Source organism: Pediculus humanus, genomic scaffold (assembly GCF_000006295.1).
Source record: "Pediculus humanus corporis 1103172107665 genomic scaffold, whole genome shotgun sequence".
Classification (NCBI taxonomy): domain Eukaryota; kingdom Metazoa; phylum Arthropoda; class Insecta; order Psocodea; family Pediculidae; genus Pediculus; species Pediculus humanus.
The window spans coordinates 103,094-131,033 of NW_002987274.1; the positions used below are offsets into that span (position 1 = coordinate 103,094).

Here is a 27,940-nt window from a genome sequence, read left to right on the forward strand (position 1 = left end):
TATAAGTTTGAGAAGAAATTTAATTTGTAATTATTAATATTTTTTTTTTTTTTTTCTTAATATCCTTTCATTTCTTTCTGCCTTTGTACAAGGAGATAAATATTTAGTTATGTTTTAATGCTCTCGCAAGACGTCACCTACAGTAATTTAAAATCATTTTTGTTACGCAACTTCCAAAGAAGCCATTTTTTTAATATATATATATAAATAATTTTTAATCGCCGTTAAAAATAAAAAATTATCGTGACTTAAACGCTCTTCAAACATTTAAAAAAAAAATTTTTTTTTGTGTTTTACAATTGCATGCATACAGTTAGATAAATTTTTATACAGAAAAAATAAACAGAATTTTTTTATAAAAATTATTATACATTAGGTATTATTTTCATAACATTCGATAACTTATTATTTAATTATTAAATTTTAATGTTTAAGTTGAATTTTTTCTATTATTATAGTGAGTGTTTAAGTGCCCCCCCCCTTTCTCCCTCCCTCTCTCCCCCTTCCCTCCCCGAACTTTCCTCTTATTCATATCGATTAAAATATGACGGAATAAATTTATATATTTTTTTTTTTTTATACATGTTTATATGCAGACAGTTCACATATTAATTGTTATTTGTATAAACAAAAAAAAAGAGAGAGAGAGAAGCAAATAATTAATTATTGTTAATAAACAAACAAAAAAAAAAATAAATAAATAAATAAATAAACAGTATGAATAATAATCACTTTAACGAATTAAATATATTTTATTATTATTATTATTATTATTATATGACAGTTATAAAAATTAAGTATCCTATTAAAAAAAAAATAATAATAATTATAATAATTTTCTATACATTTATTTATTTATATATATATATTTATATCTATTTTTATTTTTTATTTTTTTGTTTCTGGTGATGGAATTAAAAAATTTTCATTCCTTGTAAAAATCTGATGATAAAAAATTTGACGCGAAAAAAAAAAATAAATAAATAAATAATAATAATAATAATAATAAAATGTATGAAGACTGAATAAAAATGATAAATTTCAATAAGGTGACGGTTACATATATATATATAATTATTATTATTTTTAGATTCGTTAGCGTGATTGTAAAAGCTTCTTTATATAATAATAATAATAATAATAATAATAACTAGGAGAAAATAAATTTAGTAAAACTTCTGGAACTCGATTAAATAATAATAATAATAATAAATGTTTACTCAAAACTTACCTTTTTTTTTTTATAAAAATTTGTTTACAACTTATTAATTAATTATCCTTTATTTATTTTACCGTTATAAAAAAAATATCGTTGATGCATACATACATAAAATTTATTTATTTATTTTTTTTTTTCTAAAAGGAAAATTAATAAATTTTGTATTATTATTATCATTATTTTTAAAATTTCTTATTTGGATAAATAATAAAATATTTTCATCACGATAGAATAATAAAATTATTATTATTTTTTTTTAACATTAAAAAAAAAAAAATTCATATATATATAATTAATAATAATAATAATAATGATTATTTTAACGATTTCCGGTTCGATCGGGTTATTAATTATAAAAGGAAATAATAATAATGATTATTTTTAATTATTTCCGTTATGGGAGAAAAAAAAATTTGTGAGTTATTTTATTATTAGTATTTTAATATCACCATTATTTTTTACGTAATAATTATTTATTTCCTGTAATAATAATATTATTATTATTATTATTATTATTACGAATGATGCGTTGTTTAAAAAAAATTCGAATAATAATAATAATTAATTTTGACGTAAATTTTAAAAATTAATTATGATACATTTACAACGAAAATATTAAATTTTTATTAATTATTATTAGTATATATATATATATATATATATATATATATATATATATATATATATATTATTTGAATGTGTTAAATTTTAGTTAATAAATAAGTTAGTTAATAAATACTCATTAATCAAAATAAATAAATAAATAAATATTTATGTAATGTAAAAATTTCATTTGTAAATAAATAATTATTGTAATCGTAATAATTATTTTTTATTATTATTATTATTATTATTATTATTAATTATAAAAAAAAATATTAGGGAAAGTTTTTAATAAGTAATAATAATAATAATAATAAATTTCGTGTCTATAAAAATAATATTTTTCATTATTAATGATAATCATAAATAAATAAATATTATTATTAATCAAAAAAAAAAAAAAATTTTTTTTTTCTTTAACGTACTTAATCAAATTTTTAAATTATCCGAAATTATTATTATTATTATTATTTTGTCAATTATTTATTAGGTAATCATAAATTTGGTTTTTTTTTTCGTTAGTAATAAACGTCGTTCCCGTAATAGTCATCACTTGTTATCACCAGTTTTTTTAATTAATTTCTTATGTAAATTATTATTATTATTATTATTATTTTTTTACGAAGGAAAAATGACAGACAGGAAATACCCTAAAAAAAAAAAATTAATACTATGATCAATTATATAATTAATTAATTATCTATCTTAAATAATATTGTTATTATTTTATTCATTATTTGATAAAATCAATGTGTAAATAAATATAAAATTTTTTAAATCAATATATATATATAAATAATCTTATTATTTGTAAAAAATAAAATAAAAAAAATTTTTTTTTTCTTTTCCTTTCCATTTTATATATAAATATGAGCTGCCCGAGGGATTTAAAATACCTGAATGAAAGACTGGGGGGTTGTTTTATTATCTAATAGGAAGAGTTATTATTTAATTTAAGCATGAATAATAATAATAATAATAATAATTGTTAAAAGCTGATCGTGATTTCTCGTCACCTTGATTGAACTGTTATTTAAAAAGGAATAAATTAAACATTACATTGCCATGACTAAACTCATTTTTAAATCTCTTGCAAAATGAGAAACGTCGACTATGGCATCCACCATGTCTTGAACGGCAGCAACGTTCGGAAAATGTTGAGCCGCTCTTTTGGTTCTTTGAACGGTTTGATCAAGTGCTTCGGAAAGTCCATCGGCTCTTTCTTGTATCCGTTGTTTGATGTGAGCTTGACTGACGTTTCTTGCCACCGTGTCTCCCACGTGGACAAGCCTGTGTGCGCTTAGTACGACGAATTTACCGTGAGCTGAAAAAAAAAAAAAAAAAAAAATTAATGAATTATATTACTTTCGTGATGAGATTCAAAAGTTTTTTTTTTTTTTTTTTTTAAAATCGACATACCTAAAAATATTTTTGGAGGTTGATTATGTTCGACTGTTTGTAAAAATGCGTCAATGGCTCGCGTGAGTTGAGCTGTGTGTGATACAGTTAAAGCTGCATAAAATCTTATCAATCTTGCATCGTCGTTTTCTTCGTCGTTACAATCTTCCACCAAAAGTGAATTATTTTCCGCATCCCGAAGGATGGCATTATATGATTTTTTTAATTCCGTTGGAAGTGCTTGACTTATTTCGCTTTCTATCGAATCCTTCGATTCTAAATTTACGTAATCGTAATCTTCTGGCAATGTTCCCGAGGAATCTCTTTTAAACAATAACGGAGCGTTTCCTTGAAGAGATGAAGCCGCTCTCCTTATATCTTCCGTTAAAGATTTGGCACATGCTATCAATCGATCAAGATTATCTAGGGAACTGTCTTGATCCGAGTCTCGGGATAAATCCTGAATCGACCAATTCATAACATCTAATTCGTTACAAGTTTCCTGAACTATTTTATCAGCATCACGTAAAGCTTTTGCTAATGGTTTCAACTTAATGACAAGATTTTTGTCAGCGGCTTTGTATGCATTCCCTAAAGACCCTTCGCAAAATTCTGATAGTTCGTGTAAGGATGTTCTAAGCCTTTCAGCTGCAAGTTTAATATCGAAAATTCTATTTTGTAAGTTATCCAGACGGCGCCATCCAGGGCTTAATAATCCGAGAAGGCGTTGAACCGCTCCCGACGCCTCATTTTGTAACCTATTTAACGTTTCCAGAGCCGAGTTTAATTCCAAAGGAAGTTCCTTGGGTTTTGGATTAGGTGCCGGAACGTCGTACAGCTTTGAAAAAAATTAATTTTTGTTAATTGATTAATTTAAAAAAATTATAAATAAAGTAATGATTTTACTCGTACCTGAGACGAAGAAAGTCTTGACTTTGGTATGTCGTATTCGGGTCCTGATAGTAAACTTGACCTGTTAGAACTAGGAAGTGAAAGGGATTCTGGAGCCGTAAGAGAACTAGCTGAGCTACTTGGCGTTAACGGTTGGCTGTTGGCCAATAATGGTCTAGGAATGTCGTAAAATTGACTGTCTGGTTCTCGACTGTCAGATTCAAATTGAGGAACAGGAGGAACAGAGCTGAAAAAAAAAAAATATTGTTTTTTTTAAAACAAAAAAATAAAAAAAAAAATTAAATAAAAACCTTCCTAAATTAAATTACCGTTTTGGAGTAGACAAAGTAGATTCTGTGCTTTCGCGAGAAAGAGCTCTAGGAACGTCATATGCTTGCAATAATGAATCTTGAAGAGGAGGAGGAATGTCATATTTTTGACACTGAGATCCAGCCGGTAGATTATATAAGTAGATATCACCAAATTTTTGTGGAGTCAGAACCTATTTATTACAATATTTAAATCAATTGTTTTAGTTAAAAAAAAAATAACTTTTCCTTTACAAGATTAGATAAATGTATGCATCAAACTAACCATATTGGGTTGTACATGCCAACTTCTTCGTTTACTTAAATTTTGAATTGGTAAATCTGCAGTCCCAATATCATAAAATCCAGGAAGAATTCTCAATCTGTTGCCAGGGCAAATACCTTGTCTTCCTCTCAATGAGCAAAGCCACCATCCTTCAATACCACCTGTGTTTTGTTCTAAAACTGTAAGCAAATCACCTTTCCTAAATGCCAACTCATCTGGAGATTCAGCTATGTTGTCATACAAAGCTTTTGCTACACAATTCTGAAATTATTTATATAGTAAAAAGTATTAAATGAAAAATTTTTTGAAAATTTAAAATTACTGCATATAAAAACAAAAAAATTATTACTGATTTAAAAATTAATAAATTCAAATAATAAAATAGTTATTCTTAATTGTTTTTAATTATAAATTTTAAAACCAGAAATATATGTGGCACTGTTTTAATAAAATAATTTAATAATTATACTAATTCATAATAGAGTACAAATAAGTAAAATTTATAGCAATCCTTTAATTTTTTTTTAAAAAAATAAAAAAAATTCAAATAAAGTATTATAATATTTTTCTCGAGTAAAAAATTAAGAAATTTGTAATTTAAAAATTTTAAATAAAATAATTAATAATAAAAGGGCATTTTTAATTTAAAATCGTAGTATGAAATGTCCTTCAAAATAAAATAATAGGCATTAAATTAGATTTATAATTTTATTTAACCGAAATTTTATTTTTTTAAAACCTAAAAGTGTTTTATTAATGATACTCCAAACTATTGAATTAACCGAAATAAATGCAATAAATAAAGTTTTACGAAAATGGAGACTGAAAATTTCGTATAAGGAAGTAAAAATTAAATACATTTAAATACAATTGTCGTGTTTTGGGGGTGCATTAATTAATAACTGAAAACTATATTTTTGATTTAAACTGCTAACCTGATAATCTCCAGCATCTTGGAATGAAATCATTTCGATACGGTTAGTATTTCTCTAAATTAAAACTAAGAAAAAAACTGTAGAATAAATATTAAAATCATTCTACGCGACGGAAGAATAAAAAGCAACACGCTGTAATTTTTACTGGTTAAAATCAATTACCATTTTGAAATTAAAAACTGCTTACAAAAATTCTAACTATACTTCGTGGTTTACATTAAAAAAATAAAAAAAATAAAATAAAATACTTAGTTAAGCTGTCACTTTTCGACATAAAAATTTCAGCCATTGCATTTTTAAAAATTAAAACCTTTGAATTTTTTCCTTTGATATGACTTACCTTTGATAGGCATGTCTTAACATGCCAACTAGATTTAATGTTTGAAAGTTTGTACGGTTTACAGTTAATTTGGTTTAAAAACCTTAAGACTAAAGTTTATTAAAACTGAATTTGTTTTAATTTTTTTTTTTTTTTCTCAAGAGTATATGAGTTTGTTAGATTATAGTTAAAATTTTTATAAGTAAAACAGAATGGCGTCAAATACGAACACTTTATATGTTACGTTTGCAGACATCTATCACAATCTCCTAAAAATTTGGGGTCAAAAAAACAGGATTGGAGCAAGTTATATTGAGAGACAATTAATTCATATAACTCCTGAATTAAATAGAACGCCTTGTTTACACATGTCTCAAATAAGAGCGGGCATGCTCTGCTATGTAAAGTGTTCTGAAAACAGTTATTATCGTGCTCGTGTCATTTCTTATTTAGATAATGATTTAGTTCATGTTGTATTTGTGGATGTAGGCAACAGAGATGTTATCCATATTTCAAACATTAAAATTCGATCTGGAAACGAAGACGTTTTATTGAAAATGGCAGAACAAGCTGATGAATATTGTTTGGCTGGTGTTGTTGCTCCTGCAGGTGGCTGGCCAAAAGAAGATATCAATAAAATTCGACTTTTCGTTTGCAATAAAGAAGTAATTTATAACGAAATAAGAGAGATCGAAGGTTTAAAACTAATAGCTATTAAATATGAAAACCAAAGTTTTTCTAATTTTTTAATTGAAAAAAAAATTGCCCACTATGCTTCAGTAGATATACAGTCACAATTAATTTTAACCTACTTTAGAAGTGATAACATATCAAATCCAGGTAAAACATTAGAAGAAGCTAAAATGAATGTTTTAACTGGTTTACAGTTTTCAGATAAACAGACAGGTTTGAAAATTTCTTCTTCTTCAAAAGTTAACAGAAGAGAATTTAAAACACAGTGTGCTACTTCTCCCACTTCTAATGTTCCAATCAATTTAGAAAATTCTCCAATGAAATTTTTTAGTACTAAAAGAGTAGTCTCTCCTATATATAAAACTTTGCAGCCTAATTCTGATAAATCTGTTTTAAATAATTCCTTTCACAACAATACTAATCAAATGTCTGCTACAAATGATAATCCAATGACCAGGCAAAACCCTCATTTATTGTCAAATCCTTCCTCCCTCAATTCAAAAGAAAGACATGAACAAATAATGAATTCATATCAAAATGGAATGATAAGGAATTTATCGTACTTACAGTTTAAGCAAAATAACTTTGAAGAAAATGTTAATTACTTACCTCATGACAATATTCCCCACAATTATTTTAATTCTGTGAGTAGAAATAAAATAAAAAATTACTAATATATTTTAAATTGCTTGAAATTTGTAAATAATTATTAGTGTTGCACAATAATCAGGTATTAGAAGTTGGAAGCACTCACAAGGTATGCATATCTTGCATAGATGATGGACCTTGGTCATTTTCTATACAGTTAATATCTAATGAAAATGATATGAACAAATTAATGGAAGAATTGACACAGTCTGAATTATTGCCAATTAAGCTTCCCATGGTTCTCGGGAATCCTTGCATTGGTGCTAGTGTTCTTCATAAAAGTTTATGCAGGTAAATCAATTTTTACTGGTTACTCTTAAAATTATTTAATTTAGTAATTAAATTAAAATTGTTGTTTTATTCAATATCAGGGGAGTTGTTGTGAGCTTATCTCTCAGTGCAGCTAAAGTTTATTTTGTTGATTTTGGGAGTACAGAAGATTTGCCAGTATCTTCCATTTATGAAATCCCTCCAAGGTTTTTTCAAACAAAGGTTTTGTCTCAAAAGTTTTGTTTAAGTGGATTGCAAAAAGTAACTTATTCAGAAGAAATAAAAGAACATTTTAATGATGTTGTTCAAGATAAACTTCTTATACTTCGAGTTACATCTTTAGGAGGTAAATTAGCAATTATTGTTGAAGTATTTTATTTCTCATGTTAATTAAGGGAAAATTATTATTGGTAGTTTTAGTACAAAAAAAAAAAAATTTCACTTCATACATGTAAAGCATTGTATATCATTCAACAATTGAGTTTTTAAAAATAATATTTTATTATTCATGAAAATTTTAAAAGAAGAAACAAATTAATTGATGAGATCATTTTATTTTGATTGTTAAATTTTTAAATTTTAGAGGAAAACCTTCCATCCTGTGATTTGTATCTAAAAGATGTTAACATAAAGCGAATTTTAAATGAAAGAGTACAGAATTCCAGAATGTTGAATAATTTTAATCCTAAAATTGGAGATTCGGAAAATGTTGTGATAACCTGGATAGATAGTGTACAGAAGTTAGTAACTGTTTTAAAATACTCATAAATTTTTTAATTTTTTTAAATGTTAATTTTTAATTTTTAGATTTTACGTTCAATTACAAAGAAGAGAGCCTCAATTAAATGCTCTTAAAAATGAATTATCTGAAGCTGGTTTAAATGGAGAAAAAATGTTATTCGAAGACCTTAGAGTTGGTCTTAGATGTATTTGCAAATATCATATCGATGGACAATGGTATAGGGCAATAATAATGTCTTTTTTGTCAGAAGTAACATCATTATTAAAAAATTTTTCAACTTAATTTTTACAAATTGTTTATTTAATAATGAAAATAATTTTTATTTTTTAAAGAGTAAAATAACTGTGTTTTATTTTGATTATGGTAATACGGAAGAAGTTAATATAACCTACTTGAAAAAAATTAAAACTTCGAGTTTGATTCATGATTTGGAAAATCAAGCCATACAATGTTGCCTACATGGATTGGATTCGAAATTCAATGAACAGGTAGGAGACACTGATAAAATTGATTAAATTTTTTTTTTTTATAGAAAATTAAAACAATCTGAATTAAATTTTTTTTTGTCAATAATAAATATCAATTATTTTAGGCCCTATCTAATGCGTTTGAATGCTTAGTTATGGAAAAAGATTTAAAGATGAACATAGATTTAATTGAAAATGGTCAATTACATGTTAAATTATTTTTAAACGAAGAAGATATTGTTCCTTTATTAATAAACTCCCATGGTCAATCTTCGCAAGAACCAAATAAAAAATCTTCAACAATTGATGGTGGTATGATCAACAATAAATTATTTTTAAGTGATATTTTCACGCACTTATTTCATCAACTGAAATATAAATTAAAAAAATAAATAAAAACGTTTACCATAAAGTAATATTAAAACCTTTATTATTTTAGGTTGGAGAGAAAGAAATTACACAACTCATAATCAAAGTTTTTCTTCTTTTAATAAAAAAGGTTCAACAGAATTCAATAAGAAATTTGATAAAAATAATGAAAGCAATGCCTTTGGTGGAAAAAACAGGTATTAAAAAAAAATCTAACTCTTTTTGCCCTCTTTTAAAATGATACCCTCAATAAAATGAAAAAATTGGAATTTAAAGGTGCTAAAAATAATATTTTAATTTAGGACGAGAGATGAAGAAAATTGGCGTGAGAGAAAGTCAAATTTACCAAATAATGAAAATAATATAAAAATAGATAAGTTAAACAAAGGATTAAAAAAAAATGATATGAAGCATACGTCAGACAATGAAAATGCTTCTGCGGGAATCGTTAATAAAAACGATAAGAAACCTTACTCCAATCCGGAAAAGTCAAACGTACCTTTCAATAAAAAATTAACGCCGGAAAAACAAAGTTCGCTTGGAAAAAAGGAGGGTAACGAACCGAAAAAGTCAATCGATAAAAAAACAGAAACCAAAACTCGTTCTACCGAAAGGAAATTTCGTTCGAATTTCGAAAGAGATAAATTTGGAAAGGAAAATCGAAACGATTTTAAAAGCGATATAAAAACTTCTCCATCGGAAAAAAGTAACAACGGCAACAGCAGCAGCAGCAGCAGCAGTATCAAAGAGTCGACGAAGAAAGGTATACTTATCTACAGGTTTTTTTTTTTTTTTTTTTGGAATTTTGAATGTTTATATACATATAAATACTTTAATTTTTCAGAAAGTTTTCCACGCTTTGATGCTAAATTCAAAGATAATTTTGTGAAAAACAACACTTGTGAAAAAGGAATAATCACATATTATATTAGCCCGGATGAATTTTACATACAGTTGCTGAACAAAGAAGCGGACTTTAAGAAAATGATGGAAGACATTCAAGTTTATTACTGTAATAAAAATCCTTTTAAATACCCTCTCAAGGTACGAGATGTTTTTTACAAGTACACCCCTTCGTTTTAATTATGATGCTTTTATGAATATCATTATCATTCTCGTAGGCAGATAATGTAGTGATTGCTCAATTTTTATACGATAATATTTTATATCGGGGAGAAGTTGTTAAATCGAATCCTTTGACTGTTCGTTACGTCGACTATGGTAATCAGGAAGAAGTTGAACCGAGCAGAACTTGGCCGGTGGCTAATCAATTTTTTAGTCTTCCAAAACAAGCATTTAAGTGTAGATTGGCAAATGTCGTACCGAACGGTAGCTTTTTTTTTTTTTTTTTTGCCTTAAACTAAAAATGATTTTTTTGAAGTCATAAAGTCAGTGAAATAATTTATTTATTTTTTTAAGGAAAAGAATGGCCGTCACTAGGTTCAGACTTGGATAAATTTTTCGAGTCGGAAGAATACAAATGTAAGTTTGTGAGTTGCAAAAATGACGTATACGAAGTAACATTGGAAGATTTAAGCAGTGGAAAAGATGTGGGTTCTCAAATCATTGCTTCCGGTTTTGGTAAATTAAAAAAAATGACGAATGGCAAGTTTTTACGTATCATTCACGAATGATGTTTAATTGAATGTAACGACAAAAGGTTTGATTACTATTGGTTTTTTTTTTTTAGAAATTTCACCGACGGATTTTTCACTTTTGCCGAAACAAACATTAAAATTATTTGTGACTCACGTTCAAAACCCGTTTAAATTTTACGTTTTGCTTAATCCTTCGTGTAAAAAAATAATCGAAGAAGAAATCAATTTGTGGGCGTCGAATAAAAAGGTTCGAATTCTTAATTAAGGTTTTACGATTATTTTTATATTTTGAATTGAGCGAAAATTTTCATTGAAACCTGAATTTTTTTTTTTTATTTAGTCTTTACAGCCGGTCGAAAATATAATGTCGGAAAACAAATATTTGGTGACAAATGATGATAAATCATGGCGCCGAGGGGTCGTGACTGATGTTGGAGATACCGTGACGGTGGTTCGTCTTATGGATACTGGGGAAGTTGTTAATATACAAAAAAATAAGGTATGCGTCCACCGATGTTGTTCATTTTAAAAAGGAAAGAGTGAAAATTTATTTTTAAACAATCAAATAATTTTTTTACCTTTTAGGTATTTTCACTACCTGATCATCTCAAATCTTTTTCTCCGCAAGCGGTTGAATGTTCTTTAAATGAAAAATCGATAAAGTCTCACGATTTGGGTTCCGATTTTAAATCCAAAATTGAAAATAAGTTTAATTTGGTTCATATTGTTTCCGTAGCAGACGAAAGGTATGCTGATAAAATTGTTTTTGTGTAAAAATAGCAGACTCAGTCAGTATTTTTTATTGATTGTGCTGATGAAATCATTATGTAAAATTTATTACGTAACTTTTAAGTTTATCGTATTCATTTTATTTTAGGTTATCGGTAGAACTTTACGATGAAAATGGTAAAAAATTTGATTTTCATAACGAAAATTGTCAAATGGAAAATGTCGACCCCATAGGTCAAGTTCCAATCATTGCTCAAAACGTTTCGATTAAAGTACCGCATTTTGAAAATGTCGAACAAGTTTATATTTCGCGCGAAAAAGATTTACCGGAACTTGAAAATTTAATTTCCAAACTGACTGAATTTTACAAAAATTTTCCGACTCCGGAATTTAGCGGGGGAAACGAAGGCGATCTCGTTGCTTTTAAACTCAACGATGAGGAAGAAGGGTCTTGGTATCGGGGTAAAGCGATGAGTTTTTCGAACGATATGGTCGAAGTATTTAATATAGATTTTGGAAAAAAAGAATTTATATCACGTAAAAATGTGAGAAAATTAGACGCCTCGTTTTTTTCTTTACACTCGTGTGCTAAAAAGGTACGATTGAATGTTGAAAATTTAAAAGGAATCGAAACCAAGTTGAAAAACCTGATTCAAAATAATTTTTTGATTGGGTTTTTTATTAACGAAGATGGAGTCTTGGTGTCCGACCTTGTTTTAAATGGGAAAACCGTGAATTGTCATCTAAATTTGAAAAATTCTTACTGTGATAAATTTGATAGTATTTTAGCTAAACATAAAGTGAATGCAATGACCTCCGACTGTGATTTAACAAAAAATGATTGTTCTAAAGACACTTTGAAAGATTTAAAAGTTTTGGTCGTTCACATTGACAGCCCGAAAAAATTTTGGGTCCACAAAGAAAGTTCTCTGAACGACTTGGAAGAATTTCAAGAAAAACTTCAGGTATATTGCGAATCGACTCCGGATAAGGAAAATCCTCAAGTTCAAAACGTGGTCGGAGCCATGTTTAGTAACGTTTGGTACCGTGCTGTTGTTTTGAGCGTGAAAGAAAAAAATTTGACGGTTGAATTTATCGATTACGGAAACATATTAGAAATCGATTTGAATTCAAACAGTATTAAGGATCTACCGAAAGACTTGATCGATGTACCTATATTTGCCACGCAGTTTTCGTTAAAGGGTAATTGGAAAAAAAATGCAACTGCGAAATTTGAAGAAATAATCGAAGAATACGAAGATCTCGTTAGTGTAGTTATCTTAGAGGAATCGAATCCGGTTGTTGTTGATTTGTACAAAGGCGGTGAAAGTATTTATGATATTTTAATGAGAGAAGGAGTAGGCGATGGAGACCATGGGACAAAAATTGATGAACCAACCAATTTTGGCTTTAAAACGAACGATAAGAGTGAAATTTCAATCTTTGAAGATGATAAGGATAAAAGGAAAGAGTCAAATTTGGTAACTGTATACATTTCTCATTGTAATTCCCCCGATGACTTTTACATTCAAAAGGAAAGTTCAACCGAAGTATTACACGCTATATCAAATGCATTATCGGAAGCTCATAATTTTGAAGATGCAGCGACAAAAGAAGACAATAAATTATACGCTGCGAAATTTCCCAACGATGGCATGTGGTACAGAGCGAAATTATTGAGGAAAGTGGAAGAGGGAGCAGAAGTCTTTTTCGTGGATTTCGGTAATGTTTCGATTGTTAACGAAATAAAATATTTACCCGTCGATTTGATCAAAATTCCATATTTATCTCAAAATCTGTGTCTCGTTTATGGAAATAATTGCGATTCTTGGTCTCGAAAAGCTTGCGAAAGGTTTTTAGAATACAACGATGAGAGACCGTTGAAAATGAAGACGATGGTCGAAAGAAGAGACAAATCCATCGTCGAACTTTATTTCGAAGGGAAAAGCATAAGCGAAGAATTGGAAAATTATTGTGAAAACGATGGGAGATCAAATGTTTACGTTTGTCACGTCGATTCTCCCTCATGTTTTTACGTTCGTCACGTCGAAGATGAAAAATTTGATTTTATTATAAAAAAATTATCGGAAAATGAAAAAGATTGTGAAAATTTATTATTATCCGAACAAAATCCTGGAACCCTGTGTTTAGTCGCCGATAACGAAGAAGAAGAAGAAGGAAATGTTTGGCATCGGGGTAAAATATTGAGAATCTCAGACGATGGTTGTGAAGTTTTCCTAATTGATTACGGAAAAGTTTTGATCTCGAGGAAAAATTTGAAAAAATTATTATCAGATGAGGTATCGGGAATTCCTCCCAGAGCAATCAAATGCAGTTTAAATCTTCCGGAAATGGAAAACATACCTGAAATCGTCAAAGATGAATTTATTAAATTAATACCGGATGGGGAAACGATTTTCCGAATGCGTGTAATTTCTCCCGGAGAAGTCAATGTCGTAAGCTTAAAATTAAAGGGTAGAATATTAGAACAAACTTTAAATTCGGATTACATACCGGAAACGGTTAACGATAAAACGTCTGACAAATTTTCCAATCGCGATTCGAACGATTCGAAGGATAGAACGGACGATGATAAAAATTCAAAAAATTTTTTCAACGTAACGAATAATTTGGAAGATGATGTCCGTGCGGCGGGTAGCAGTTCTCTCTCGAACGAAACAGACGAAGAAAAAAGATTTAAAATTGCTGAAGGTTTCAAGAGTGACGATGATAAAGAAATTGCGGAAATTGCGTCGTCGTCGTCGTTAAACGTCACGGATAATGATTTAATAATGGACGAGACGACTGTCGAAACTCCGGAAATGAATGGTTCGATTCCGAGCGATGAGACGAAGAACGTGGAAGAAGAATTTTCAGGTTTGGGTAATTTGGAAAATTCCAACGAAATGACGGGAAGGAACAATCACGATAACGACGATCATGCTAACGATACTCAATCTGCGAATCCAATGAAAAAAAACGATTCATCTTCTAAAGAGTAAATCAAAAACTTGTTTAAAATATTCAAGGTATGGAAAAATTTGGAAATTGTAATTTTTTTATGTAGTTGATGATAATACAGTTAAAAATCTTATAACGGTGCCTAGAAAATTTCTTTTTTTCTTAATAATATTTCTGTATTTTCTATATTTTCACTCATCTTAATATATTTTACTGTTTTTTTTTTAAAAAATTACTTTAAGTAAAAAGTGTTTAGAATTTTTTTAATAATAATTTTAACTTCAATTTGGAAATATCAAGTCCTTAAACTTTAAGTTAACGGTTATAAGGAAGGAAGGAAAGAATTTTCTTCTTTTGTTTTTGTGCATATTTTAAAAAAAAAATTATTTTTACTGTTACGACATGTGTTTTTCTTCTTTTTCTTCTTTCATTTGATGATGATAATAATAATAATTAATTAATTAAATTTAATTTGTTACTAATTTATTGTATTTTTATTTTATATTAATTAATTCTTGGTATGAATTTTATTTTTTAATTTTATTTATTTATATATATATATATATGTGTAGACGTAATTTTTTTATTTTTTATTTGAAATATTGTTATTATTATTATTAATATTATTTATTGAAACAGTATTTTATATTGATAAATATGTTAAAATTATTTAAATTTTTTTCATTTTGATTTAAAATAGAATTTAAAAAAAAAAAACAAAAAAGTCACTTACCTATTTTATATATTTCCGTCCGTCCATTCGTCCATGTCGAACCTTGGAATTCATTTAATTTATTTTTTATAATTGCTTGATAAATTTTTTTTGCCCACGTTGATTGTAATTAAAGTAAATTTAGTAAATTTTATTGACGGAAATCAATATTTCGTTGAGAAAATTTTTAAATTTGTACGATGACTTGAAGTGGAAGCAGATAATCCAATTTAATTTAGTTTTTAAAAATGGCGGACGTTAGCTTTTCTTCTCGTGCTTACGCAAAAATGATTTTACACTGTGCCAAATATCCTCATTGTGCGGTCAATGGAGTTCTTTTAGCTGAATCACTTAAAACAAAAGGATCTAAAAACAGTGAAAATTTATTATTTGTTGACGCCATTCCATTATTTCATATCTGTTTACATTTGTCACCTATGTACGAAGTGGCTCTAACGCAGGTAGAAATTTTTTTCTGAAATTATTAAAATATAAATATGAGTTAAATGTTTTTTTTATTATTACAAAAAGTCATTTTCACATTTCAAATTAAAAATCATCTTATCAATTTATTAATTATAAATTATTTCCTAAATAAATATTTCTTAAATTTTATGTATCTTAACTTTGTTTATCAGCACCTGTTACAATTATTAAAGGTGTGTATTAAGAGGTTCATATTTGAAAAAATGATATTTAATTTTAGATAGATCATATGGCTGCGTCCAAAGGTCTTGTAATTGCCGGTTATTACATAGCAAATGAAAATTTTAGGGATATAAGTTCAGAAACAGGACACAAAATTGCTGATAGAATTGCTGAAAATTTTCCTTCAGCTTGTTTAGTCGTTGTAAGTTATAAAAAAAAAACAAAACAAACTAACATAATAATTTTTTTTTTTATAATTATACATAATTAAATTTTATTGACCTATAACAGATAGAAAACAAAAAATTTCCTTCATGTCATGGAGATTCAAATGAAGATTCTCCTTTAATTGTATATCAAAATGCCGATGGAAAATGGAAGACGAAAGATAAATCCAGGTACTGAAATAAAAAAAAATTTTTTTTTTTTTTTTTTTTACATAATAATTAATTGTTAATATTTAATTAAACCATACATTTTAGTATTGAAATAAGCAATAAAAGCATAAGTAAAACTTGTGAATTAATGATGAAGGGAACACAGGATGTTGTTGATTTTGATAATCATCTCGATGACATATCCCTAGATTGGTGGAATGATAATTTAAATAAATCCATTGAAGCAGAAGACTGTAATTAAAATTAAAGTTAATAAGTGATTATGACATATTCAATTTATTATTTATTAATGTTATCTTGTTACTTTTTTTATCTTCAATTTTATTTAATTCTATGTTGTTATTTATGAAAAAACATTCGATAAATTCTTACTAGTCACCTGTTATATACATTAGTGTATATTTAACAAAAAAAAAAAAAAATCAAATAATATTCAATCACAATATAATTAATTGAATGCAGTGTACAAGTGTTATATCTTTTTGAAAAATAATAATAATAAACTTATTATTTATCACATCATCATTTTTTTAAAAATAATTTTAAAAAGATAATTACGAAATTATTAGTTTTTAAAGGTGAATAAACAATAATATACAAAATAATTTTTAAAAACTTTTTTTTTTTTTTTTTTCATTCATTTATAATAATAATATACTTTTTTATTACAACCTTAACAAAAAAAAAAAAAAACAGAAAAAAAAGATTAAAATATAATTTTTTTTGGACAAACTAATAAACTAGCTTGCCAGCAAGCTAATAACTAATTAATTGGTCTTTCACCTAATAAAATTTTTAATTATTAATTTTTTATGTACGCCATTTAAAGCGATAAAATTTTCTAAATGTGCAACTACTTTTAGGTTGCTATTATACCTATACAATAAAAACCTTTTTTTATAATTTTCTATTAAAAAAATTAATTTTCAAAATTGTATTTACAATTTTCAAAGAGAGAAATTTTTTATAGCTTTTGTATTTTTACAATTACATAAGGCATGGATTATAAAATAATAATAATAATAATAATAATTAATATATATCAATTAAAAACAATAAAAAAATTAAAAAAATTTTTTTTTAAGCACAACCTAAAGCAATCCGATTCCCCTAATTTCCCTAATTTTAAGCCTTTTAATATATATATATAAATTTTCAATACTCATCTTTTCTCGAATAAACAACTAAAAAAAATAAATAAAATTTTTTATTAAAATCACAACCTTTTAATAATAATAATAATAATAATAATTTTTGTATTTTTGTGTCATTATTCATGTGCATTTTACATAGAAAACTTTTTTTTTTTTTTTTTTTTATAATCGGTGTATTCCTACAAACTCAATAAATTTCTCTCAAATTGTTTATAATTTATTATACGGTCTACAATGAAATGATAAATTTTTTACAAAAGCTACAACTTAAAAAACAGAAAATAATAATAATGATAATAATTTTTTTTTATTTAGGAGGGCTTTTAACACTTCACTAAATTACAAGAGAAAAAAAAAATTTTTTTTTTTTTAGTTTTTTAAAAAGATTTGTAAAAAATTCGAGAGTAAAAAAAGATTTTTTAAATGCATTTTAAAATTTAGTAGCAAATAAATAAAATTTTCATATATATATATATATTTATAAATAAATGTTTATTTTATTTCACTCCATATTTGTTCGTTAATAATATTATTATTATTATTATTATTTTAATATATATCACCCATTGAGTATTCATCCGTTAATTTTTTTTTTTTTTATATCACGTCAAACGATCACAAAACCGTTTTAAAACTTTATTTTATTGTTTTAATAATAATAATAATAATCGTAATTGCCACGTAATCAGGCATTTGAGCAAATGTAACAAATTAAACACTTTACAATAACAATTTTTTAACAAAATCCAACAATATAATAATAATAATAATAATAATAATACCATAAAAGCATAATTTCCGTTACGTAACTGTTAACCTTATTGTCCAAAATGGAAGGAAGGACTTGAATTAAAATTCACTCAAATTGTTGTTGTTGTTGTTGCTCAATTATTATTTATAATAGGTTTTAAAATAACCCATAAGGCTATATATAAGATTACCAGGTACTGTGCAGCACATTTAAACAGTTTTCCTAAAAAAACTGTTTCAACCTAATCTAAAACCTTTTTTTTTCTTTTTTTTTTTTTTTTGTTTAGTATTTTTAGTTAAATTTTATATTATTAATGACCGAATGTTAATTAAGTGATGATCTTTGAGCATGTTGTATTGGTTTTTTATTTAAAGTTGAAGCTCTCCTTGGCCAACGTTGAGGACTTGATGGTGGTGTCATCAACGGTGTTCCCGGTGCTGAATTCCCACGTTTTTTATGTAAATCGCTAAGAGATGATACTCCAGGCGGAAGTTCCGTGACGCTCGTTCTAGAATAATTAAATTTAAAATTTTATTTATAATAATAAATTATGAAATATTTAAGAAAAAAGGGTTACCTCGAAGGCGATCTAGTTTGCATTGGACTTGGACCCGTGTAAGAATGTAACCCGGCAGGTCCGCTACACGGTCTTCTTCCAGGAATTGGACTAAAACTGTTTATGGAGGCACTGCTTCGGGTTAAATCTGGTCCACCCATTGGGGTTGGAGTTGGCGGAAGCATTCTTGGTGATGATGATGTTCTTAAACTTGACGAACTTGATTTCCGCCGAAGTGGCCTAAATATCAAAACAAATCCGTTAATAATAATTATTAATCGATTGTCCGCCATGTTTTTTTTAATAAATAAAGCAGCAAAACAATACTAAAATAAATTACATTAAACCCAGTTAGTTTTTTTTCCTTTGGTGTTAGTTATTTGAAAATAACTTAGAAGATAAAATAGTGATTAAAATTTTATAAACATAAATTAGTGTATTAAAAAAAAAAAAAAAAATAAAATAAAATAAATGCAAACACTCACAAAAACCCAATAAACACGCCATTAAAAAAAAAAAAAAAAATTAATTTAATTTTTTCATCATTTATTATTTAATTACAATTTAATAACTTACTCGTCTTATTATTTATTTATTTATTATTATTAATGAGTTTTAATGTTGTCACGTTTAATATTTATTGATTTGTTTAATAAAATACTGTCCGTTTAAAAAATTTAAAAAATAAAAAAATAACAACGGTATCAATAGATAATTAATAACAACATCGACCATGACTTTTTGCGAGACTCATCTTTTCCACAAAATTTTTTTTTTTTTTTTTTCTACACAAATGAAACTTAATATAATATAATATATATTATAAATATAAATAATATTCCATCATTTAATCGACGACGACATGTGTGTGTGTCTGTGTATGTGTATGTGTTGTATATTTTTTTTTTTTTTTTTTTTTTTAATCTTCTTTCATCCTAAAAAAATCAACAAATTCATTTATGGATACTAACGCCACGATGAATGTGATGAAACGTTGAAAGGACTTATAGACGTGGTATTAACATAAATAACTAAACATTTTCAAACGGTGAGAAATGGAGTACAAAAATTTGTAATAATGGACGCAATTAATAAATATTTATTAATTTTATTCGAACCTTTTTACGCTTGGACTTCTGCATAAACCCGTTGGACACGTTTCACCAACGGGACAATTTCCTTCGCACAAATCTTTCGATTGTAATAAACTTTCATAGTTCATTAATGATAACCGACATTGTTCTTGATCGGATTCTACAAGTGCAAGAGACGGATATCTTTCTTTGAGCCTTTTCCTTTCCTCTCCCAATCTGCATGTTTCGAATTCTTGAAGTTGTTTTTGAAATCCCAAATTGGGATTAGCAACGGATCTACCGACACGAACGACTTTTAACGCTTCTTTCCACGACAAATCCGTTACGCTCATTATATAAGCCACGGTAACGGTTACACTTCTCGACATTCCGGCTAAACTAAAATAACAACAATAATAATAATAATAATAATTTTTTCTAATCCGGGGCGGACATTTTGTTTTTTTTTTAAACCGTGATTAATTGCAACAACAACAACAACAACAAGAAAATTACCAATGAATCAAAACGTTTCCACCTCTAAGTCTGGCTGCGTGTATAAAATCATTACATATTGGAAAATATTGACTTAAATTTTGATCCGGAGTATCGGACGCCATGACACAAAGATAATGTTTGTCCTACAGAAACGAAAAATAATAATAATAATAATGAATATTTTAAATAATATACTAAAAAAAAAAAAAATAATGCGAATATTTATAAATTATTATCCATTTTGAAAATTTTATTCGAATTGACAAACGCGAATCAAAAAAATCGATAATAATAATAATAATAAAAAGTTGAAAATAATTTATATTAACGTTTAAATAATTCAGTAGTCGAATTTAATATTTAATAATGGAAAAAAAAAAAAAGAGTAAAAATATTTTCTACGAAAAAAAAAAAGAGAGAGAGAGAGAGAGGAGAGACTTAGTTATGAAGTTGCTATAGAAACTTTTAACTGGACTTTGGGTAAACATTAAAATGAATAATAATTTATTTTATTTTATTTTATTTTATTTTCCCACGTAATTATTAACGTTTTTTTCTCTCATTTTGTGTGTAAATAATAATAATAATAAAAAAAACTCACATGATGTAATTTTCTGGCTGCATCATGTATTGCAATTATGTGTGTGATTCCATATCTTTCGAGTTGTGCATTGTCTTTGGAATCTCGGTAATTTCCGACGTATAAGCCGGGAAGAACCTAAAAAAAAAAAAAAAAAAGATAAAGATAAAGAAAGATAGATAGATAGAAAAAAAAGAAAGAAACAGAGAAATACAATCTAACGAAAGGATAAAAACAATGCAGCAATGTAATACGTGATGAAAATAAATTTTTAAAAAAAACAAAAAATTTAATTTGTCGAAAAGCGTAAAATTCTCCTTTCGGAAAAAATATAAAAAAATAATAATAATAAATTCAATAACAACAAAAACAACAACAGGCTCTACTACTACTACTACTACTACCACCACTACCACTACCAATACGACAACAGCAATAATTTATCATGACAATATCGACATTACCTCGAACCTAAATAAATTTTTTATTATTAAAATTTCACATTTCTTTTTTTTCTATTTAAAAACCTTTTTAATTTTTTATTTTATTTTATAAAAAAAAAAATAACTTTTCCAGACTTTTCCAGACTTTGACTGCTTTAAATAACAATCCTAAATAACAAAAGAGACAAAAAAAAAAATTTCACTTTTTTTTCCCCCATTTTTACGCCTTATTTATTTACATTTAACAAAATAAATCACTAAAAATTTAATTTCGACACAAAAATAAAACAACGCGAAATATCAATAATAATAATAATAATAAAAATAATAATAATAATAATAATAATAAAAATAAATTAAAAGAATTGAAAATAAATTAAGAACGAAATAAAATTTACAAAAAGAAAATTTTTTTTTTTCAAACACGTGATTAATATGTCGTCGTTCGTAAACAATAATTTTCTTTTTTTTTTTTTTTTTTTTTTTTTTGAAAATCACCAAAACAAAATTTATTAAAATGAAATCTTTTGAAAAATAAAAAAATCTAATTTTTCTTCTCTTTTCTTTTTTCCTTTTTTTCCAAATCGAACTAATACAAATGCAATTATAATATAATAAAAAAAAAAAAATCACAAAATGGCGAACGGAAAATGGCGTCTTATTGGAAAAATCATTTTACTCATTGCTTTTGTAAGCAATTTTTTTTTTTTTTTTTGTGTGTTGAAAACGAAGTACTAAATCATAATTTTTTTTTTTTTGACGTTAAAAATAATAATAAAACAAATTTGTTTTCTAAAATGCAAAATATTTGATTTTCATTTTAAAATTAGTGTGGTTACAAAAAAAAGTTTTCGTAAATCTATTTTAATCAAATCTACAATCGTAACCGACTTTTTTTTTCGTTTTACAGGAAATATCGACTAAACAATAAATAGTTCAAATAAAAATAAAAAAATAAAAATACATGTAAGTTTATCGTGTCGAAGAAAATTTAAATAATTATTTTTAGGGAAAATTCTCAAACGTGCATCGGGAAAAGTGAAAAATTTTGAAAAAGATGAAAGAACTGGCCATTTTTTTTTTTTGGAAACTCGCAATGGAATGTTACGGAAAGCTATAGAAAAAAAAAGAAAAATGGCGATTCTCATCATCAATAACTTAAATTATTTGCAAAAGGCTCAAAAGGATACCTGAATCCTTCCGAATTTCCGATGTTTTAATTCCCAAAAGAGAATGACATTCGACATTGCAAACATTTTTTATTATTTTACATTATATATATTTCGATAAAAATAAAAAAAAATACTAAATTACATACGACAGAGAGAGAGAAATAAAATCGTCAACAATTTCAAACCGGAAATTAAAAAGAAAAATTAAAAACCTTACAGGAACGCTTACTAACAAAAAAAAAAAAAAAGAAAAAAGAAAAAAATTTAATTTTTTAAATGAAATGATTTGATGACGTCATTTTTAAAAAAAAATTAATTAATTTTTGTCTTAATTAGATTAGATATTTTATTCATTTCGAAATAATTTGATTTCTTTTTTATTAATTACTCTCGAATTAAAAAAAATTAGGATTCAAAATTATCATCATCATCGTACAAAGTTTTCCATAACTTTTTCCTTTTATTATTATTTATTTCCTTTTTTTTCCTTTTAAATCGTATAAATATAAATAAGAATAAAAAATATTTTCCAAAAAATATGGCACGAGAATGTTTAAATCGATACGAGTCCATTTTTCTTTTTTTTTAAATAAACCAAAAGACGAGGAAAACTAAAAAAAAAAACTAAAAACTTTTTTTCCTTTTTCCCAACCGGAAAATTTCTTTCATCGCACGCATTTTCAAAAAAAAATAAAATTCGTAAAAAAAACAAAAAGAAAAAAAGAAAAAAACCTTCAAAATAATTTTTTTTAGTTTTTCATACTTTTGCTAAATGGAAAGAAAAAAAAAAAAAAAAAAAAGAAAATTCGTGAGTATTCAATCAATCACTTTAAATTTTTTTTTTTAATGGAGATGCTTTACAAATTTATAAAATATGATATTTAAATGGAAAATTAAAATTTTCCTTTGTTTTTCAGAGAGAGAGAGAGAGAGAGAAAGAAAATTTCAATAGGATAAAAATAAAAAATAAAACGATCTCAGGTGTTTTTTGATTTCATTTAATTAATAATGATAATAATAATAATTTATTATTATCATCATTATTATTATTTTTCAATTAAGAAATAAATCAGGCTTCGATAAACCCAAATTTCAATTTTTTTCCCTGATTTTTATAACAAAAGAAAGAAATAAAGCAAAAAAGAAAAAATGGCGCGGGTATTAAAGTTATTAATCAAATTTTTTTTTTCCCCCCCTCGAAAATGGAAAATTTAAAATTTAAAATGAATTTTTAATCATCACCAAGTTAATTAATATTATTATTATCATTATCATTATTAACACATAATAAACTTCAAATTTATTAAACTCGAGGAGAAAAAAAAAAAAAAAAAAAACTTTTTTTCTATTTAAAATTTGGGTCAACTCGAAATTCGTTCAAACAAACAAACACAAAAAAAAGCAATTGGAAAAGTTTTGGAAAGTGAAAAAATAAAAAAAAAATAGTAATAATAATAATAATAATAATAATAATAATAATAATAATAATAATATATAAAAAGACAAAAACATGTTATTTTTCCCCCCCCCCCCCAAAAAAAAAAAAAGTTTTATTTTTTATTATAATTCACGTCGTCCTTGGATTATGAATTCGTTGGAAGGATGTTTTTATTATTATTATTATTATTTTATTTTTTCCATACACGTTCCTGTTTGTGTGTGTATAAAAATATTTTTTTTTAAAAAAAACTTTTGATTAGACTTTTTCAACGATGTTCTTTCCCCCCACACCCCCACTTCCTCCCACTTTTCGACAAATTTTATTTTTTACGACTAAATTATAATGGAGTGATAAGAGTAAAGTTTCGAATAAAGTAATTCTCTTAACAACATTAAACGCACGTAATTACATATCATTTGAAATTCGCCATCATTTCCCCCTCCCCCTCCCCTTCCTCCTCCCCCCATTTAATTCCGAACGAAAAAATAAAATAAAATAAAAATATACGAGAATGGATTAGAATTTTATATATATAGAATAAAATCAAAATTCTATTAAAAAAAAAAGATTTAAATAAATGAAAAGATATAAATTTTTTTTTCCCGTTTGTTCGTTTGTTTGTTTGTTTGTTTGACACATATTCAATTTTCTTTTTTTATATAGAAAAAAAATAAACAAAAACCGAAATATTAAATGAAAAACAGAAAAAAAAAAAGAGAAAAAGAGAGAGTGAGAGGATTAAATGATTTCGTATGATTTGTTTTATTTGGAAAATAAAAATATAATAAATTTTCCGTTACATGTAAAGAGAGAAAAAAAGGTTTCCCAGGAGTTTATTCCCAGGATGAAGATGAAAAACAGGACGTGAGGGGGGGGGGAGGGAGAAAAGGAAAAAAAAAATTATTTAACAAGGAAAACCTTTTCGCGAATAAAAAAATTTAACAATGGGGAAATACGAAATAATCTTTTTCCACCATTTCGAAATGAAGTTTTCTTTTTTTTTTAACACCTCTCCCCTACTTCTCCCCCCAAAAAAAAAAAATTCGACGTAATTTATTTCCGGTACATTAATCAAAAAAATGTTTAGTTTTTTTTTGATACAAATTTTCACGGTAAAAAAGGAAAAAAGAAGGAAAATGATGTCAAAACATTTCGACGATTTCGTAAAAAAAAAAATCGATAAAATCATTAGTTATTAAACCAGGACAACAACAAAAAAACTAGAAAAAATTATTATTATTATCATTATTATTATCATCTTCACATGTAAAAAAAAATTATTTAAAAAAACTCACCGACGTCATTTCAGGTTTTGGCGGTAAAAGCTTTTTTTCAACTATTTGAACCCACTTTTTCATGATTTCAAATATTTTTTATTTTTTATTTTATTCTTAAAATATTATTTTAATCGATCAGTCAATCAATCAATCAATCAATCAGTCAGTCATTTTTCTTTAGGACATTCTGAAAATTTTAAAAAAGGTTTTTTTGCTGTTGTTGTTATGTAACATGATAAAAATTTAATTTTTAAACTTACACACACAAAAAAAAAAAAAATTATTATTAACAACATTCTGTATGCTATTTTGCTTTTTGCTTTTTTTTGCTTTTAAAAAGTTTTGCTGCCGTTTATTGCCTTCAAAACATAAATTTTTTTATTTTTTTTTATTGATTTAAATATTAAAGCCACAACAGTTTAAGGTTTTGTTTTTGAATACATGAAAATATAAATTAACAAAATTAATATAAATAAAAAGAAGAACAAATAAAATAATTTAATATAAAATTTGAGGAAATAATTTTACAGGAAATAAAACTTTTCTTAAAGGAAGCGAATAATAATAATAATAATAATAATAATAATAATTCATGTGTTAATAAAAAATGACTTCATTTTAATAAGTCACTGCTATTATTATTAATATTCTTTATTTTGTACGGGGGATGGAGAGGAAGGGGGAAGGAGAAGGCGGAGGGGAGGGGAGGGAGGGTTTTAACTTAAATTTATTATTTTCGCACGGTTTTCATTTTTGGGTAAATTAAAATAAAAATGAAAATGAAATTACCAACACATTTATAAAAAAATTTTACTTAAGAGGGAAAAATTTATATCGTCACAATGATAATGCCTTTGAAAAAATTATTATTATTATTTTTTTGAGACAATGCCAAAATAAGGCCCCCCCCCCTTTTTTTTTTGACGCAAATCCGCGCATTGACAAAAAAAAAAAAAAATTTTTTTATTTTCTTTTTAAATTATCAATAAAGCTGCAGGATTACATTCATTCTATCTAATTAAAATTGTTTGTGCAAATGATGCAAAACATGTAACAATAAAATAGTATTTTTTTTTTTTTTACTTTCAAAAATTATTAATGGGAAAAATTACAAAAAAAAAAAAGTAATAATAATAATAATAATAAAGAACAACGAAGACAAAAAAAAATCACCCAAATTTTACTCAAATTAAAAAATAAATAAATAAAAAAAAGTGCAAAATAATGTGCAAAGTGTATATATGTATGTATAAATTTGCCAGGTGTGATTTTTTTTAATCAGGTACTAAGGTTTTTTTTTTTTAAATATATATATATATATTTGTTACCTTGTTCATACCATTTCCCATGATGGGTAAGATGAAAACCGTGCGAAGCCATCGACACGCTACATTGTTACTGGAAAATAAGGACGAAAAAAAATATCAACGCTTGCGCGCCATAGGGATTTTCCCCAGTAGAAACATCATTATTGGCCCCCCCCCCCATTTCCCTTATAAAATTAATATCAAAAGATTCTATAGTGCATTTAAAAACCGCAGTGTGCAATTACAGCCGCAGGAGTAAAACCAATTTTTTTTATTTTTTTTTTTTCCACACACCGACCTTCATTTTTTTTTTTTTTTTTTTTATTCTCCCTTGTTTAATTTAAATAATAATAAATTTATAATTTTCTACATCTTTTATTTTAATAAACTAGAACGCTTATTTTAACTGATAAGAAATTATCTATTTTTAAAATATCACAAGTATTAATGAATAAAAAAATATGTTATGGTTTAATTTAACTTGTAACGGTTTTTTTTTTTAATAATAAATAAAATTTAACTTTGCTTGGTTAACACGAGACTGTCAAGTACCTAAAAATTTATTAATGTATAATATGATTACTCGTGTTGCTTTAAAATAAAGTTTGTAAATCTTAATTTTAAGCATGAATTCTTTTAAAAAACTAAAATGTACTCCAACAGTAATAATTATTTTTGAAAAGAAAATATTTTATTGAGAAATAAATAAACAAGAAATAATGTATTTATTTATTTTTTTTTAGAACTTTCCGATATTGAATTTGAACTATCGATTAATAAAATACCAGCAATAATAAAACAAACTCCGATACACCAAAAAAATCCTATATTTTCTTGAAAAATTAAGTAGCCCAGTAGACCCTACAAAACAAAAACATTTACCTAAAGTATGTTTATAAGGAATGGTAAGGAAAAATGTAAAGGCTCACCGAAAAAACATAATTGGATGCAGTGTTAACTGCTGTGGCTTCAACTGAAGTTCTAGATTTATGAAGAGCTTTTATGAAAAATGTCCATACCATACTATTGAATAATAACATTAGACAGAAGAATGTGATTTTTAATAAATATTTTAACTAAAATGTAAACGTTTGAAAAACTTTTTGTTAAAATATAGCATAAAAACCACATACAGAATATTCTTATATTTTTAAGTAATAATTAAAATTATTATTTATTTTTTTATTTGAATTAAAAAAAAAAAAAAAAAAAAACTTTATTGTGAAAACTTACCTTAACATCAACTGAATCATAATCAAAACCAGATAGTTTACCAAATGTACTACCTAAAGAAGCACAAAGTCCAGAAAATAATGCCGGTGAAATTTCTAACATAATTATACTTTTTTAAATAATACTTATAAAAGACAAAACAAACAAAAAAACAAAAACCTGGAAAAAAAATTTTTTTTAAAAATGTAATTTGATGTGAGGTTTCAATGATAACGGGGTTGCAGAATCGAAGAAAAATGGCTACCGGCTTTTAATTGTTTA

At 25.7% G+C, this 27,940-nt stretch overlaps 4 protein-coding genes across 4 annotated transcripts; 2 read left to right on the forward strand and 2 right to left on the reverse strand.

The window, feature by feature from the left end:
* Positions 1 to 2,877: 2,877 nt before the first annotated feature.
* Phum_PHUM280780 (uncharacterized protein) lies at positions 2,878 to 5,673 on the reverse strand (the record flags this gene model as incomplete). The annotated part of the gene is made up of 6 exons (XM_002426793.1): positions 2,878 to 3,146; positions 3,242 to 4,058; positions 4,133 to 4,358; positions 4,441 to 4,613; positions 4,706 to 4,966; positions 5,641 to 5,673. The coding sequence occupies 6 exons, from the start codon at positions 5,671 to 5,673 to the stop codon at positions 2,878 to 2,880; spliced, it is 1,779 nt and encodes a 592-aa protein (XP_002426838.1).
* A 498-nt stretch (positions 5,674 to 6,171) lies between these two features.
* Phum_PHUM280790 (ebna2 binding protein P100, putative) lies at positions 6,172 to 14,477 on the forward strand (the record flags this gene model as incomplete). The annotated part of the gene is made up of 16 exons (XM_002426794.1): positions 6,172 to 7,296; positions 7,383 to 7,591; positions 7,672 to 7,916; positions 8,154 to 8,310; positions 8,378 to 8,561; positions 8,645 to 8,800; positions 8,905 to 9,091; positions 9,219 to 9,345; positions 9,451 to 9,911; positions 9,993 to 10,192; positions 10,270 to 10,477; positions 10,574 to 10,729; positions 10,839 to 10,993; positions 11,087 to 11,245; positions 11,332 to 11,492; positions 11,624 to 14,477. The coding sequence occupies 16 exons, from the start codon at positions 6,172 to 6,174 to the stop codon at positions 14,475 to 14,477; spliced, it is 6,744 nt and encodes a 2,247-aa protein (XP_002426839.1).
* Positions 14,478 to 15,396: 919 nt separating this feature from the next.
* Positions 15,397 to 16,435, forward strand: Phum_PHUM280800 (uncharacterized protein; the record flags this gene model as incomplete). Its single annotated transcript, XM_002426795.1, has 4 exons — positions 15,397 to 15,609; positions 15,855 to 15,998; positions 16,088 to 16,194; positions 16,279 to 16,435. The coding sequence occupies 4 exons, from the start codon at positions 15,397 to 15,399 to the stop codon at positions 16,433 to 16,435; spliced, it is 621 nt and encodes a 206-aa protein (XP_002426840.1).
* A 1,988-nt stretch (positions 16,436 to 18,423) lies between these two features.
* Positions 18,424 to 27,781, reverse strand: Phum_PHUM280810 (dual specificity protein phosphatase, putative; the record flags this gene model as incomplete). The annotated part of the gene is made up of 9 exons (XM_002426796.1): positions 18,424 to 18,607; positions 18,677 to 18,981; positions 19,782 to 20,127; positions 20,245 to 20,369; positions 20,828 to 20,944; positions 26,468 to 26,537; positions 27,261 to 27,307; positions 27,376 to 27,522; positions 27,680 to 27,781. The coding sequence occupies 9 exons, from the start codon at positions 27,779 to 27,781 to the stop codon at positions 18,424 to 18,426; spliced, it is 1,443 nt and encodes a 480-aa protein (XP_002426841.1).
* Positions 27,782 to 27,940: the final 159 nt, after the last annotated feature.